Source organism: Ammospiza nelsoni, chromosome 28 (assembly GCF_027579445.1).
Source record: "Ammospiza nelsoni isolate bAmmNel1 chromosome 28, bAmmNel1.pri, whole genome shotgun sequence".
NCBI classification, from domain to species: Eukaryota; Metazoa; Chordata; class Aves; order Passeriformes; family Passerellidae; genus Ammospiza; species Ammospiza nelsoni.
The window spans coordinates 3,707,517-3,723,094 of NC_080660.1; the positions used below are offsets into that span (position 1 = coordinate 3,707,517).

Sequence of the window (15,578 nt, forward strand, 5' to 3'; positions counted from 1 at the left end):
TTCAGCCAGGCTCACAACGGGGGATTTCCTCTTCCTCTTGTAGAATCAGAGTAAAGTGATAATGGAATAAGAGGATAACAGACTGCTTTTGTTTGGAAGGGACCTTAAAGACTGTCCAGTTCTAACCCCCTCCCACTAGCCCAGGTTGCTCTAAGTCTTCTCCCAAGCAGGCCTTAAAATGGGGCAGCCCCAGCTTCTCTCAGCCTGTGTCAGTGCCTCACCATCTTCACAGGGAGTTCCTCCCCAGTATCTCATTCTCTGGCCCTACCCCGGAGCTGGAGGAAGCTCTAACAAGGCAGTGTCTCCAGAGGGGACAGAGCAGAGGGGCAGAAATCTCCCCCTCACACGCTGCCCATGCTGTTGGAGATGAGCCCAGGACAGTTTTGGCTTTCAGAGCTCTCAGTGCCCGGTGCCACTGCGTGCTGAGCTTCTTGTCAATGTCCCATCCCCCCAATCCTTCCCAGGGCTGCTCTCCATCCATCCTCCCCAGCCTGTATTTTGGGGTGCCCCAATGCAGGTGCAGCACCTGCCCTTGGCCTGGCTGAACCTCCCGGGCTTGGCACAGACCCCCTGCCCAGCCCATCCCAGCACAAGGATTGAAGACAGAAACAGCCTGAAACAACGTATTTATTTTGAGGTGAAGAGAATTCTCAGTCAGTAACCCTCACCCCACAAGCAGTGCAGTGTTGTCACTGCCTTTTCCCCATGCCCAGGGTATTTTCCATCCCTCCTGGACTTGAAATAAACTTTTCCAGGCTCAGCCTTGAGGCCACTGCATTGAGCTCCTCTCCATGCCAAGGTCAAGGCAGTTGGTTCTCCCCTGGGAAGACTCAACCTCTCACTCCTGGGCTGTCTCTGGTGCTGCAGACTGCTTGCTTTGGTTGTCACCCTTTTTTTTGTGCCCCGAAACGATGTCGTCAATACGGAGGAGGAGGACTGCAGTCTGCAGAGAAACCCCAAACCCAGAGCTCATTTAGAGCTCATGACAAAAAACAAAACCCAACCTGCGCAGCTTTCACACCACACAATCATCAGCCTGGGCTGAAATGGCTCTTTCAGCACAGGAAAGGGGAAGGTGTCTCACAGGCTTGTGGGAGCAGCAAGGGACTGCTCTCCCACCACCATGGAAACAAGGACACCCTTTTTTCTTATTGACTGATACAGAAGGGACACAGTATCCCTAGAGGAACAGCCTTTGATCCAACACCAGCAAGGTAAGGGCAGGATCAAAGTGAGAAGGGCAGCAGAGACATGGCAGCCCCAGCCAGCCAGAGGGACAAAGCTCCAACAACCACTGATGATTCCAGCATGTTGCTGGCACAGGATTGCTCAGGCACAGCTCTGTCTGGCACTGGAAGCAGTGAGAGCACTCTGCACTGTTTACAGGAAAAGGTGGGATGTACTATGATGAAATTCAGCTGCAGGATCAAGAGCCCTGGGAAAGCCTGAGTCTGGGCTCCCACTTCCCTCATTATCCAACCTCCAGCAATGAGTTCAGACACCAGCATGCCCTGCACTGGGTGTGATGCCTACCCAAACACCTCAGCATGCAGGCAAGGATGCCCTCCTGTCCCAGATGATACCCACAGAGACTCAAGTTTCCATCTCTCCTTACCTCCACAGCTGTTTTGTAGGTCTGAAGTTTGACAGCCAAGGGCTCCCAGATCCCCAGCTCCTTCATGTCAACCAGGGCTCCAGTCTCCCCATTCACCCCCCATGTCTGGCTGCCTTCCTGAGTGTGCTTGGCCTGGAAGCAGAAGGACAGGGTGGGTGAGATGGCAATTTTCCCTCTGGAGTCTCAAACTGACTACGTGTCACAGACATGTTTTATGAAAAAGCCTTTCCTTAAGATTTTTTCTCCTGAGAAGCTGAGAGGCCTTAGAAACAAAATGTAAACAATGGTTATCTGCTGCTGTGGAATGCAACAGGTGGATCTGTGATTGGTCTCATGTGGTTGTTTTTAATTAATGGCCAATCACAGTCACAGGATTTTATTATCATTCCATTACTTTTCCTTTCAAGCCTTCTGATGAAATCCTTTCTTCTATTCTTTTAGTATAGTTTTAATATAATACATATCATAAAATAATAAATCAGCCTTCTGAAACATGGAATCAAGATTCTCATCTCTTCCCTGGTCTTGGGACCCCTGTGAACCCCACCACAACTACGGCCTGAGGAAACTGTAACAGGTCACGAGAACATTCTTGCTTTTGGAGTTTATACAACATGTTACTGACAGCACAACAAGGGCACTGTTCTGAATGGTGCCTGATCCCAGGTGGAGCTGGTGAAGCAGAAAAGGGCTGAGTCTCTCCTGGTGGCACATTCCTTACCCTGAGTGAAGTCAGAACACGGATTGTACTGGCGCCACAGTTCTGGATCAGCGTGCGGGGAATGACCTCCAGGGCCTGGGCCACTGCACGGTAGGGCCACTGCTCCACTCCTGTCATGCCCTTGGACTTCTCTGTCAGTGCATGGGCCACGGCCATCTCAGTGGCTCCCCCGCCAGGCACCAGCTGCGGATCCATGAGCACGTTGCGGCACACCTGCATGGCGTCCTGCAGGTTGCGCTCCACCTCCTGCAACAGGGACACAATCACAACATTTTTGAGGCTGGAAAGCTCTCCTAACATAATCAGGTCCAAACATTCCCCCAGCACTGCCAAGGCTGCCACTAACCCAAGTCCCAAGGTGCCACATCCATACATTTGCTAAATCCATCCAGGGATGGTGACTCCACTACTGCCCTGAGTATCCTGTGCCAGGGTCTGACCACACTTTCCATGAGGAAATTTCTCCTAATATCCAATCTAAACCTCTTGCCCTGTTTCTAGGATGAAAAGCCTGACCCCCAGTGGGCTAGACCCTTCTGTGAGGTAGTACTAAACAGGGAGCAGTAAGGTCCTTGCTGAATCCCCCCAGCTCCTCCTTGTGCTCCAGACCCTTCCTCACTCCACTGCCCTTCTCATTATTACCTGCAGCACCACACCAGCTGAAAGCCCAGCCCACAGTCTGCTGGCCACGACTCACCACAAAGGTGGCTGGCACAGGAGGTGAAGCAGCCCATGCACTCACTCACTCACCGCTAGGATTTCCTTGCTGGCTCCCCTCAGGATGATGGTGCAAGCTTTAGGATCTTTGCAATCAGTGATGAAAGCAAAATACTCATCTCCTATTTTTTTCACTTCAAAGAGCCTGGCACCAGTTCCCACATCCTCCTCCCGGAGCTCATCGGTGCGACTGACGATGCGAGCCCCACAGGCCCTGGCACAGCAAAGCACAGCACCAGACACTCAAAATCAGAGCTGAGAGAGCAAGAGCACAACAATTCCGTGTCAGGCACAGTGGGAATGGGCTCCAGACAGGAGCCAACACCCACCTGGCAATCCGGTTGTTGTCAGTCTTCCGCACCCTGCGGATGGCGGTGATGTTGGCTCTCATCAGGTAGTGCTGGGCCAGGTCTGAAACCAGGTTTGTGGAATTTCAGTAATGAACCAGCAATATCATGTCAAATATCATCTCAGTTATCAACTCAGCTATTTTAATTCCAGTCTTTGAAACAAAAAGGGTTATACACGAGAAAAGCACCTAAATGTAGCTTTTTAAACCAGCTGCAAGGCAAAATGGTAGCACAGCTCTCCAGGGGTTAAGACTCAGCTTCACTTGTATTTTGGTATCTTTCCCAAATGCTGGAAAAGCAAAATATTACTGTAGGAGCCTAATTTCAAAAAGCAACATCAAGGATGAACTTCAATGCTCTGTCTGCTGGTGTACACCAGGTTTGGGAGGAGTTGTATTAGTTTGTTGTGTTTTTAGTTTCGGTTGGGTTTTTTCTAAGTTCCTGAGCAGTACATTTAACACAGTGAACCTCACTGAGATGAATTCAACACCAAGGATCACGTGTGCCATTACCAGAAACTCCTTTTTCTGTGATGACCAGATCTGGCTTGACTCTTATCAGATCCTCACACATCTGCTGAATGTACTCTTCCTCCATCTGCAGGATTCGGGCAAAGTCTTCCTCCCGAGTAATTTCAATGTCAGTCTGTACAAAAGAGGTGTAAACAGCTGAGGTGTTCATTCCAACCTTCAGTTTTAGACACACCTTCCCCAGCTTCAAGCAGCTCAACTCCTCCAGTACAACCAGGGAAAGAGTCAGGGATGAAAACCACGGATCAAATAAATTATGACACTGTGCCAGTTGAGCATTAAGCTTATTTCAAGCTCAGAAATATTTCTTTTGCTCTTGACCAGCACTTAGATACATAAATCACTGTAGCTGCTTCAACGAGTCAAAATGCTGTAGCCTCACTTCTATTTTTCTAGAGCCCACAGCAGAATTAGCCCCCACATTCAACAGACCTCTGAAAGGTAGAATACAGAAAGCCTTTCTCCACCTGCAGTTTTAAAAATCCATCTGCGTTTGTTTGTTTTACTCATCCTACATCAAGACCTGCAGATGTCTCTTACCTGGCTCTCTCCTTTCTTGTACTCCAGTGAGCAATCCAGAAGGACGATGCGCGGATTCTTAATAAGGCGACGCATTCTGGGATGGGTCACGTCTTTATTCACCATAATTCCACGCAAAACACACGAGTCTTCACTAAACCCACCTGGGATCTGACAGACACAAGGCAGAAAATCTGGTGAGTCTGTTTAGTTTACAAAAACATCTCCCAAGTAACCCCAGTGCATCCAGATCACTACACAAGTTTAATTTTAAGCACAAACGGATTTAGATTTTAAGTGGGAAGCCACAAAAGAACTTAAGAATTTTTAAACATTCTGCTGACAACATGTTTCATTTTCCATCTTCCAAATCCAACTGAAATTTTATTTTTGACAGGTACTCTTTTTAAAAGAGTTGAAATAGCAGCCCCTGTTGGCATTGTAAATGAGCATGGCTGACAACACTGACTGAAATGTCTTCAAGGATTATGTCTGCAGACTGCAGAGAAGTAACACAAAATTCTTCCCAACACACCCTACAATAAACTAGTCTAGAACAAGAAAGGAGCACGAGGATAAGAAACAGTTCAGGACAAACTCACCTTTTCTACTTTTGCATATTTTTTAATATCAATTTCTTTTCTGCCATTTTCTTCAAACTCCACAGTCTTAACAGCATCAAGAGCAATGCTGCAGGCCAAGTCAGACCAGCGGTTTATTGCCTTGGTGTTTATTGCACTCTTAATTATTTTAAGCATCATCTCTTTATTGTTCACGTCCACTGGAGTGCTGAGATAAAGGAAAAACCAAAGAGCAAACTTGAGTGTTAATTCCAAGCAACAATCTAACCCTTCTGACTCCCTCTTCAGTTTTGCTAAGTTGTGTTTGACTGGCACAAGTGCCTGAAGGAGCAGCTCAAAGCAGTACAGGAAGTTCACATCCCTCCTCTCTAACTTCCACCAGCCCACACTCACCCAATTTTCTTCAGAATACTGATCATGTCATCCAGAGCCTTACGATAAGCCCAGATGATCACAGTTGGGTGCATCTGCTGCTCAAGAAAGTGTTCAGCAACAGAGAGCATCTCTCCAGCTAAAAAACAAAATAAAAATAAGTCAAAATTCTCCAAGTTAGTAGGACAATCAACAGTCAAGAAATGAGAGCACATACCAGAAAAAAAAAAATCTCTTCTATCCACAGAGAGAGCTTTAACATCACCTATACCTTTCTTTACACTTAACTGTGGTTATCATGAGGAAAGAACAACTTTCCAAAGTGTGGAGCTGATCACATTAGGGTGTCATCAACCTAGCATGCTCTTGCACAGTAAAAACCCCTCTCCATTTCAAGATTAGTAAATAATTAGGATGTGTCTCATCATGGGCTCTGCTTACAAAAAAGAGTGAACTTTAGCCTTTATGCAGTGTTTGAGTCTGTCTCCTTACCAAGAATAATGACAGATGTGGTCCCATCTCCAACTTCTTCATCCTGAGTGCGGCTGATCTCTATCATTGATTTTGCAGCTGGATGCTGGACTTGAATCTAGGTAGGAGCAAGGATGGGCATGGATTTGTCTCAGAATATTAAAGCAGAAATGGCTCATGTCACTCAATGGAACAAATACCACACCTTTAATACAATCAAAGGCATTCTGTCCAACAACAGCAAGGCTTTTTCTTCCTTTTCGAGACCAAAACCAAGCCCTTGTATTTGACAGGATTGTGTCTCTTCACTGTTTTTCAGGCATTTCAGTTTTCAGGATGTTCTTTGAACAGACACACAATAATGATTTCTAGCTCTCCTCATGTGGTATTGTGAACACCATCTACTCAAAAAGTCTCAATGCAGTTCATAATAGCTCAAATTACCAAAGAATTTGCATCAGTCTTGTAAACACTCCATAAAAATTTCCCACTCTAGGATCAAACCTACATTTCTGTAGAGCAAGAATACTTGCTGGATATTTCATTTCTCCCCAATGAGAACCTTTCCTGGAGCAGCTGGTTAGCACTTGCTGGCTCTCAGGAGAGGTGGGGAGATCACACAGTTCCATTGTCACCCCAAGATTCAGGCACACACTGACTTAAGGTTAAGCAAGAAAATCCTTTAGGAGAAACTTACTTCTCTAAGAATAGCATTGCCATCATTGGTCATCACAATTCCACCCATGGGGTCCAAAAGCATCTGTAACCACAAGAGAATCAACACTTGACTGCTCTGTCCCATGTGTGTGTCACTTCTAATCAGCTGCAGGACAAGTTCTTACCTTCATCATTGCTCTCGGTCCCAAACATGTTCGGATAATGTCAGCAATAGTCTGGGAGGAATCAAAGAAATGAGGTAAAATACAGGAGGGCAGCAAAAAGTCTAAAAAAACCCCACAGTGAAATCAGCTGCCCCTGCAAAACTGAAGTCATCCAACAACTCTGCTGTGGAGTTGATTGAGTTGTTGAGATGCAGGTTAAGAATTGTATGGAAATGAGAATATGGGGATTATCAAGACACTGGAACCACTCTAAATTATTCTCTCAGTCAGATGTCAAAACTGAGAGACTTTCAGACTTTGCAGAGAAAAGGGGTTTGGTTGGCTAAATCCCTCCATGGTTATTTATAGGGTAACCCATTACATGAACAATGCAGATATTTTGGTTTAGATACAGAATTTTTATGTAATAGTACAGAAATCTTCTGCTAACATAGAAAATGATTTTCTATGTTGCTTCTTCTTCTACTCTACATTCATATCAAATAGAGAAAATATGTTACACATTCAGTTTTCCCTCTGAAGTATATGAATACACACAAGAACAGACTGAGAATTTGGTACCTTTGCAGCAGTGATGTTTCCTGTCTGGACTTTTCTTCCAGACTCACGTTTTGTATTCTGACCTAAAGAATACAGAAAAAATAATATTAATCGAGTACAAAACATCAAGGATGCAGTCGCCTCTCAGTCACACATTCAAGAAGTGACCAGATTGAAATTCAGAGTTTACAATACAAATACTGCAGTCACGATGAGAATTACATTGATAGAAAACTGTCAGTGAAAACTAACATTCCCTATAACAGAACTCCCTGTCAGCATCCTGAGACAAAGCTTTGCACCCCCAAAACAGAACCTATTACCCCAGAAAATCAAACTGCAGTGACTCCCTAGGATCTGCCAGCTCTCACAAAGCTGAGGAGCTGCTGTTGTACAATAGTGCTCAGTCAAGAAAGGTTCATGTACAGTAAGCAGAACTGAGTGATCTAAAGTTAATCCATCAATGTTACTTTGGCACATGAGGGTGAGCAGCAGCTGGAGTTCACAACCTCAGCTGGAGAGCAGCTATCAACAAACTCAGCCCTGGGGCATATTTGGGCTTTTCTGCTACTGCAAGCCTGGCCCGAGCACACCCAGATTTATTCAGGAGCAGATGCACATGCACAGGGAGGTGTAAGACAGAACAAAAGGAAACAGCAGCAAGAGCAGCACCACATCTCAGGCAAGCAGGCTCAGAAAAGGAGTGGTGGGCTACGACAGTCTGCCTATTGCTGCCTATTGGGTTAACAGAGAACAGTAGATGCAGTAGAGAATGAGATACCCAAACAGAAAAAAAAACCCCAAAACTCTGGGAATACCTTATGTTGGTGGATGGTGAGAGAATCACAGAATGGTCTGAGTGGCTGGAGTGGACCTTAAAGACTATCTCATTCCAAAACCCTTTCATGGGCAGGGACGCCTACTAGAGTAAAGCTCCAAGCTCTGTCCAACCTGGCCTTGGACACTTCCAGGCATGGGGAAGCCACATATTCTCTGAGCAATGTGTGCCAAGGCCCTACCACTGTCACAAGGAGGAAGAATTTCTTCCCACTGTCTCACCTTACCCTATCACTACCTGCCCTTGCCTCAAGTACCTTTCCAGCCCCCTCGGAGCCGCTTTACGCCCTGGAAGGGGCTCTGAGGTCTCCCTGGAGCTTTTAGTTCTGCAGGCTCAACACCCCCAGCTCTCCCAGCCGGTGTCCAGAGCAGAGGGGCTGCAGCCCCTGGATCATCTCTGTGGCCTCCTCTGGGCTGACTCCCCAAGAACTGGGGTTCACATGGGGCTCAGACGGGGCAGGATAAAGCAACGTGCTGAGAAAGATGTGAGGACAGCGGGAAGCACGGAACGCTGCCAGAAAATGTCTGAGGGCAGCGGGCTCTGGGCTGTGGGCAGGGAGCAGTGAGGGGGAGCTCGGGCCACGCCGGGGACGGCAGCGATTCCCGGAGGGGCTGCAGCCCTTGGAGCATCTCTGTGGCCTCCTCTAGACCCGCTCCAGCAGCTCTCAAGAATTGGGGGTCACATGGGGTTCAGACGGGGCAACACAAAGCAACGCGCTGAGAAAGACGCGAGGACAGCCGAGAGCACGGAACGCTGCCAGAAAATGTCCGAGGGCAGCGGGGCTCCGGGATCCTGCTCCTGCCGGCACAGGATCCCAGCGGCCGTGGGCAGGGAGCTGCCAGGGGGAGCTCGGGCCGCGCCGAGCGGCAGCGATTCCCGGAGGAGCTGCAGCCCTTGGAGCCTCTCCGTGGCCTCCTCTAGACCCGCTCCAGCAGCTCCGGAGACCCAAGAGCTGGATCCCCGGCAGGACAGGCGGGCCCGGCCGGAACGGGCCGTGAAAGGGAGCCCGGCCATGAGGAGCCGCAACATGGCGGCACGGCGGGGCGGGGGTCCGGACCGGCCATCCCCGCGCCCTCCGCCCGGCAGCGCGGGCCGGGCCCGCTCTATTGTTAGAGCGTCTAAACGCGGCATTTACCTTCTATTCTACAAGCACGCCAGCTAACTCCCGTTGCTAATTGCCATCCTCTACCTACACAACCAAATCGGTGCATTACAGTTCCCAATATTTAAACTCTCATATCGCACATTAAACCTTTTGATCGAGCCTAGTGGCAAGCCCAGCCCTACTCCTAGCCTTCATAGTTAAAGCCCCCTATACGATTTACACCTATGACTCCCGAAAGCCCACGGAGAAGCCCCCATTGCCGGCTCCATGCTACTAGCTGCCCCTCTCCTAAAGCTCGGAGGCTACGGCATCATACGAATCACTATCCTAATAAACCCAGCATCAAATAACCTCCACTACCCCTTCACCACCCTAGCTATGAGGTGCACTAATAACCAGCGCTCTCTGCGCACGACAAACCGATCGGAACTTACTGAGAACCAAGACGGGGCGCGGGCCCATCATCGCGGCGGAACCTTCTGGAGCCTCGCGGAGCCGCCACACCGCCCCCCCCCGCCACCGCCGTCAATGGCGCGCTCGGCTGGGAAGTGACGCTGAATGCAGGGGGCGGAGAGCCCGCCGCACCCAATGCCGTGCGGAGGGGAGGAACGGAACCCTGCACAGCCCAGGAGGAGAAGCGGCGGGTCCCGCGGGGCTGGGCGCGGAGTGGACGTTTCGCTGCTGCCTCCCCGTTGCATGCGGAAGGCAGCGGGTGCGAGATGTCACGGGCGAACTCGACTCGTAGAGACAGAGCTGAGTGAGCCCCCCTCGCTCAGCAGGGTGGTCTCGCCCAGCCCGCCCTGCAGGAGCCCAGCGGAAGGACGGAGGGTGAGGCGGCCCCGCCTGTCCGACCGTGTCGGCCGCGCTCGGGACCGCCGGATCCTCTAAGCCCCTCCGGGGCTCTGCCTGCCTTAACCCCCGCCGTGGACCAGCCGGGTGTGCCCCGGCCCCAGTTTTGTCAGGACCAAAGTAATTTTTATTAATATTATTTGGCTGGGTGGGTGCGGTGCCGCTGCGCCCACCCCACCGCCCCAATAAACGGATCCTTTTCTTTCCAGGGTTAGATAGTCATGATTTGGGGCTGGGGGAGGGCAGGGGGCTCCTGATGGGTTACAAGGGGGAGACCCCTGACTGGGGGTGCAGAGACCCCACGACCGCGTGGAGGGGCGGGGCCACAACGGGGGGCGTGGTTTGGGCGGAGTCAGGAGGGACTGGGCGGGGCAGTGAGAGGGGCGGGGCTGGGGTGGAGGGGCAGAACTGAGCTGAGGGGCGGGGCTTGAGAGGGCGGGGCAAAGATAAGGGGTGGGGGGCTTATGAGGAGGGGCGGGGCCGTCACCGGTGACGCTCCGACGTCCCCAGGGAGGGGGGGACGGACACAGCTCTGCCAAGCCCCGCCTATTTCAGCGTAAGCCCCGCCCCTCCTGCCTGAGGCACCACCCCCAATTCCCCACCCCTGCCCGTCACGCCCTGCGAGCTGTTGGGGCGTTGCCATGGCAACAGTCCGTCCCGACACATCGCGACAGTGGCTTTGGAGACGCTGTCACCCTCGGTTCAGACACATCCCAGCCGTCGGTTCCACCACATTGTGGCGGTCGGCTCCAGGACAACAGGAAAAATACCACCGACAGCCCCGGCAGTGGCAGCGGGATGGCAGCCGTGACTGCCGCCACAGGATCCCGGTCCCTCCGCGCCCGGGGCTCGTCCCGGAGGTCCCTCCTCGCCCGCCGTCTCCAGCTTTCACCGCCGGGATTTCAGTCCGTCCGTCCCGATGGCTCCCCCAGACCCCCACACCCCGCAGGATGTCCAGCTCCTCCCGCTGACCCCCGGCCCCTCTGTCCCCTCCGGACGTGCCCCCGACACCCCGCGGCCGATCCCGGCAGAGGGCCCAGAGCTCCCGCTGGGATCCCTCGGTGTCCGGGGAGCGCCAGGAGAGGGAAGGGGTTCGGATCCCTCAAACTTTTCTATTCTGCAGGTGACGGGCTCCAGCGACCCTGTGGTGATCTCTAAGGATGTGCCAAAACATCCTCGAGAGCTGCTCTCCTTCAAGCCCAAGCTCAAGACCATCCAAGTGATCACCAAGGACCTGATCCGGGAGCTCATGTAAGGCTGTGCCCCAGCCCTGAGGGGTTTTTGGGGCCCAGCAGGTGTCAGTGCAGCATCTCAAAATCTCTGGGGCGCAGAGACTGGCAGTGTGCTCTGACCACCCCCGGGGATCCTGCCCCCTGCATCCCAGCCTGGTGCCACTTTCACCACACCTTCCCTTCCTGCCTCGCCCCAAAACAAGAGAGCCGGGTCCCCACGGCTTCCCCAGCATTTCCCACATTGATCTGGCCTGGTTTGTTGGCTGAGTGGGCAGCTCAGGGAGCACAGGGACCTGTTGGGGTCTCTGTGCCTCTGAGCTCTCTCTCTGTGCTCCCCAGCATTCCCCAGGAGAAGCCCCAGCCGTGTCTCATCATTGGGGAAAAGGAATATGAGAAACTTAAGGAATCAGCTCGAGCCCTGACTGAGGTGGAGCGTTGGGACAGGCTGAAGACCCTGAGAGCCAGACAGGACGCTGCTTTTGTAGGCATTTCCCTTTCTGCTTCTCCCTTTTCCTGCTCACTGGCAGGCTCTAGGGGTGGTGACTTCAACAAGGGGATCCCTTTTGTCCCTAATGTTTTGGGGCGCAGGGGAGGCTGCAGGGCTCATGGCTCCTCTGAGAGCTGGGCAGCATCCCTGAAATTGTGCCCAGCACTTCCAGCCTTCCAAGGGCACGGGGTGTCTGCCCAGAGGTGTGGGGAGGGGTGCCCGTGGATATGCCAGGAGCCTGACATGTTCCCACTCAGTGTTGGGAGTGCAGCACCTGAAGTGTGACCCCTGTGAGCCCTTGGGAAGGTGCCCAGGATTGGGCAGTGCTCTCTGTACCCATAGGAAGCCCTAAAAAACGCCCAGATCGAGGAGCAGAGAAAGGCAGAGCTGGAGGACAAGAGGAACCGCTGGAGAGACATGGAGGAGGAGCTGCAGCAGGAGGAGCAGAAGCTGCTGCAGCGAGCGATGAGGATGAAGCTGGAGGAGGAGGAAGATGTGCGGGAACTGAACGCGGTAGGGCCGGAGCTCCCCTCTATCACCTGGCATTGCTGAGTCTCCCCTGCTCCTTGTGCTCCCAGGCTCTTCCTCTCCTTCCCTGGCCCTCCCTGCTCCCTGTGTCCACAGACACCTCTTGTCCCCACAGCTGTTCCTCAATGCCAAGTGCAACATGATCCGGGACAAGCAAGTCCTGGAGAAGCAGATGATCCTCAAGGAACTGGCAGAGGAAGAGAAGCGCCTGGACAAGATGATGGAAATGGAGCAGGAGAAGGGCATGGAGGTCCAGGAGGAGCTGGAGCGCCAGAGGAAGCAGGAGCTGATGAGGTGAGCAGGAGGCTCCCTCTTCCCCATGGAGGCATCTGGCCCATTCCAACCACACCAGCCCTGTCCATGCCAGCATGCCCATGATGGGGAGCAGGATGAAGCCATAGGAAACCCTTCTGCTCTTGTATTCCCAGAGCCTGGCAGGGCATTGTGAAACAGATGGAGCAGAATGCAGAGGAGCGGGCATTGAGGGCTGAGGAGCTGTACCAGGAGGGCCAGAGGCAGCTGGAGCGACTGGAGCAGATGAAAAGAGAGGATCAGAAGGTGGGAGCAGGGAATAGGGGGTGCAGGGAGGTTTCCACCTGGCTGGAAATGGATTGGCAGAGCTGGATCAGCCACACTCAGGGAGTGGGGACAGCAGCCAGCAGGATCAGAGCTCTGGTCCCTTGGGAATGTTGTGAAATCCCAGGGAGGTGGCCCAAAGCCTCCCTGCCCTGGGTGAGGAGGAGGAGGAAGGAGCACTCAGCTTGGTGGTCTCCAACCCTGCATGGCATTTCCAGGCCTGGGAGCAGAAACAGGAGCGACTAAAGCAAATCCATGCTGATATTAAACGTTTCAACATGGAGAGCCAGAGGCTGAAGGATCAACAGCGGGAGCAGGAGAGGTTGGAGGATGAGCGGGTGCTGGAGCAGCAGCGGCAGAAGGCTGTAAGAGCAGTGGGCTCCTGGTGGGGTGGGCAGGGGCTGCAGGAGCTGTCCTTGGGCTCTGTCCCACCCTGGGGCTCTGTCCCATCCTGGGCTCTGTCCCACACCATGGGGCTCTGTCCCATCCCGGGGCTCTGTCCCACCCTAGGGTTCTGTCCTACACCCTGGGGCTCTGTCCCATCCTGGGGCTCTGTCCCATCCTGAGGCTCTGTCCCACCCCAGGGCTCTGTCCCACCCCGGAGCTCTCTCCTACACCCTGGGGCTCTGTCCCACCCTGGGGCTCTGTCCCATCCCACGGCTCTGTCCCATCTTGGAGCTCTGTCCCACCCCAGGACTCTGCCCCACACCATGGAGCTCTGTCCCGCCCTGGGTCTCTGTCCTACACCGTGGGGCTCTGTCCCATCCCAGGGCTCTGTCCCACCCTGGGGCTCTGTCCCCCGTAGGAGCGTGAGGCTGCCTTGGAGGCGGAGCAGCAACAACTGCGTCTGGAGAAGGAGAAGGAGCTGGCCCGGCTCAGGGCCACACAGGAGCGGGCCCAGGCCTGGCAGGCAGAGCAGGTGAGTGGCCCAGGAACAGGTGATGTGCTCCCCTGCCACCGCCCCTGTCCCCAGACTGGTGAAGGGGCAGCGCCCCTGGATGTGGGGGGTCTCTAGGACCAGCCCCTGGAACCAGGGTACATCCTGGAGCAGAGCCAAAGCCACGGCCAAGGGCTTCCATAGGTGCCCCTGAGGGAAGCTCAGCACTGTCCCCTATTTGGGCAGGATGCTCTGAAAGCCAAGAGGAACCAAGAGGTCGCAGACTGGGAATGGCGGCGGCGGGAGCTGGAGAAGGCGCGGAAGAAGGCCGAGCTGGAGCAGCAGCTGAAGCAGGACCAGCTGGAGCAGGTGGCCCAGAAGGAGCAGTACCTGGCCATGCAGGTGCAGCAGGACCACCGGGAATTCCAGAGGGTGCTCAGGTGAGGCACATGGGACTGAGGGATGGCTGAGGTGGTGGCCAGGGGGCTCCCAGTTCCAGCTAGTTGCTCTAGGGGCTCCAGTGCCAGCCCAGGTGCTGTGCCAGGTGTGAGGGGCTGTGGCAGGGTCCCTGAGCCAGCCCGGCTCTCCCACAGGGCCCATCAGGAGCAGCTGGAGCGGGAGAAGCTGGAGCAGGAGCAGAGGGAGCTCCGGCAGCGTGCCCATGCCGAAGATCTCCGGCGGCAGATCCAGGAGCTGCAGCAGCAGCGGCAGAGGGAGCGGGCGGCCGGCATTGAGGAGGGCCGGCGGCTGCAGCAGGAGGTCCGGCAGCGCAGTCAGCGCCTCGCTCATTTCAGACAGCAGAAGCTGCTGGAGTTCAGGTCAGTGCTGCTTTCAGGGCTCCTTCCTGGTGTCCCAGCTGGACCACCCAGCTCCTTCTGCATCCTCAGCAAACGGGACCATCCTGTGGGGCCACGGTCCCAGATCCATTGGGAGCCTTGTTATAAATGATCAAACCGAGAGCCAAATTGAAAAGAAAATTTAGCAATGATTTATTAAATTGTCAGCGAAGCAGAATTTCGATCAGGGAAAAAAATCCACCACAGCCAAGGCAGTGTCAAGCTGGGGTTTGGTGCTGGGTGAACACAGATCTGACCTCTGGGTGTCAGAGTCTCCCCGGTTCACACGAAGCGCGAAGCGAGCTCTTATACAGTTTATTCCACCTGAGGCAGAGATGACCGAATGTTCCTTTGTGTCCCTTCACATGCAGAATCGGGGCTATACATGTGCAGGGTTAGACAAAAGTCTGGTTCCAGGTGTCTAGATGTTGTCAGAGCACTCCACATTCACAAGTAACAAGGAGGTGCTGGTAGTAGATACTATCTTCAAGGTGCAGATCACTCTTGAGTAGCCCAGACATTCCAGGGAAGTCAGTGATCATGGCCCAGGAAGGTTCCATTTTACGTTTACAAACTCAATATTTTCTTTACCTAGTCCGGGAACTAACTGAATGAAAATAAGACTCTGCTCCCAGCTGGGGTGGTCAAAAGACATAGCTTGGATTTTACAATATTTTATACATTAATAGCATGAATTATCTTTACCATATACTACAGCCTGATGGATTCTTTCCTCTGCAGAGCCTCCGGAATTCCTGACAAATATTTTGCCCAGGTGGAGCGCAGGGCGCGGAGCCGAGCCAGCAGAGCCCCCTCCTAGGCCCAGCCCCAGCAGGAACTCATTGGGGGCTTTGCCAGGAAATCACTCCTTGTGTGACCCTTTGGACTCTGAACCTTGTTGCTGTTGGTTTTGTTCTCTGGTTGCTGTTTCAGGAAATTGTTCTTCTCTCAGCCCTTTGGGATCTTTGTGCCTCCATGGGGAGGGAAAGGGG

General features: G+C 53.1%; 2 protein-coding genes across 2 annotated transcripts; one reads left to right on the forward strand and one right to left on the reverse strand.

The window, feature by feature from the left end:
- Positions 1 to 609: 609 nt before the first annotated feature.
- Positions 610 to 9,795, reverse strand: CCT3 (chaperonin containing TCP1 subunit 3). The gene is made up of 14 exons (XM_059490176.1): positions 9,636 to 9,795; positions 7,280 to 7,341; positions 6,719 to 6,769; positions 6,574 to 6,636; positions 5,898 to 5,994; positions 5,427 to 5,544; positions 5,055 to 5,241; positions 4,474 to 4,623; positions 3,916 to 4,048; positions 3,383 to 3,464; positions 3,087 to 3,267; positions 2,337 to 2,582; positions 1,616 to 1,747; positions 610 to 943 (listed from the first exon to the last, which is right to left on the reverse strand). Exons 1-14 carry the CDS (start codon positions 9,664 to 9,666, stop codon positions 839 to 841), a joined length of 1,638 nt encoding a protein of 545 aa, XP_059346159.1. The 5' UTR covers positions 9,667 to 9,795; the 3' UTR covers positions 610 to 838.
- A 966-nt stretch (positions 9,796 to 10,761) lies between these two features.
- On the forward strand, positions 10,762 to 15,520 carry LOC132085093 (cilia- and flagella-associated protein 45-like). Its single transcript, XM_059490462.1, has 11 exons — positions 10,762 to 10,959; positions 11,174 to 11,301; positions 11,622 to 11,763; positions 12,112 to 12,282; positions 12,413 to 12,591; positions 12,726 to 12,855; positions 13,092 to 13,238; positions 13,679 to 13,792; positions 13,997 to 14,190; positions 14,344 to 14,568; positions 15,328 to 15,520. The coding sequence occupies exons 1-11, from the start codon at positions 10,849 to 10,851 to the stop codon at positions 15,404 to 15,406; spliced, it is 1,620 nt and encodes a 539-aa protein (XP_059346445.1). The 5' UTR covers positions 10,762 to 10,848; the 3' UTR covers positions 15,407 to 15,520.
- The last annotated feature ends 58 nt before the right edge of the window (positions 15,521 to 15,578 follow it).

Bases quoted from the DNA above. Each gene is read 5' to 3' on its own strand.
- CCT3 (XM_059490176.1), bottom strand. From the start codon at position 9,666: ATGATGGGCCCGCGCCCCGTCTTGGTTCTCA. The intron at 7,342-9,635 runs GTAAGTTCCGAT...TGTATTCTTTAG, and splicing joins GCGCCCCGTCTTGGTTCTCA to GTCAGAATACAAAACGTGAG. The intron at 3,268-3,382 runs GTGGGTGTTGGC...TTGCTGTGCCAG, and splicing joins GACAACAACCGGATTGCCAG to GGCCTGTGGGGCTCGCATCG.
- LOC132085093 (XM_059490462.1), top strand. From the start codon at position 10,849: ATGGCAGCCGTGACTGCCGCCACAGGATCCCGGTCCCTCCGCGCCCGG. The intron at 12,856-13,091 runs GTGGGAGCAGGG...TGGCATTTCCAG, and splicing joins TGAAAAGAGAGGATCAGAAG to GCCTGGGAGCAGAAACAGGA. The intron at 13,793-13,996 runs GTGAGTGGCCCA...CTATTTGGGCAG, and splicing joins AGGCCTGGCAGGCAGAGCAG to GATGCTCTGAAAGCCAAGAG.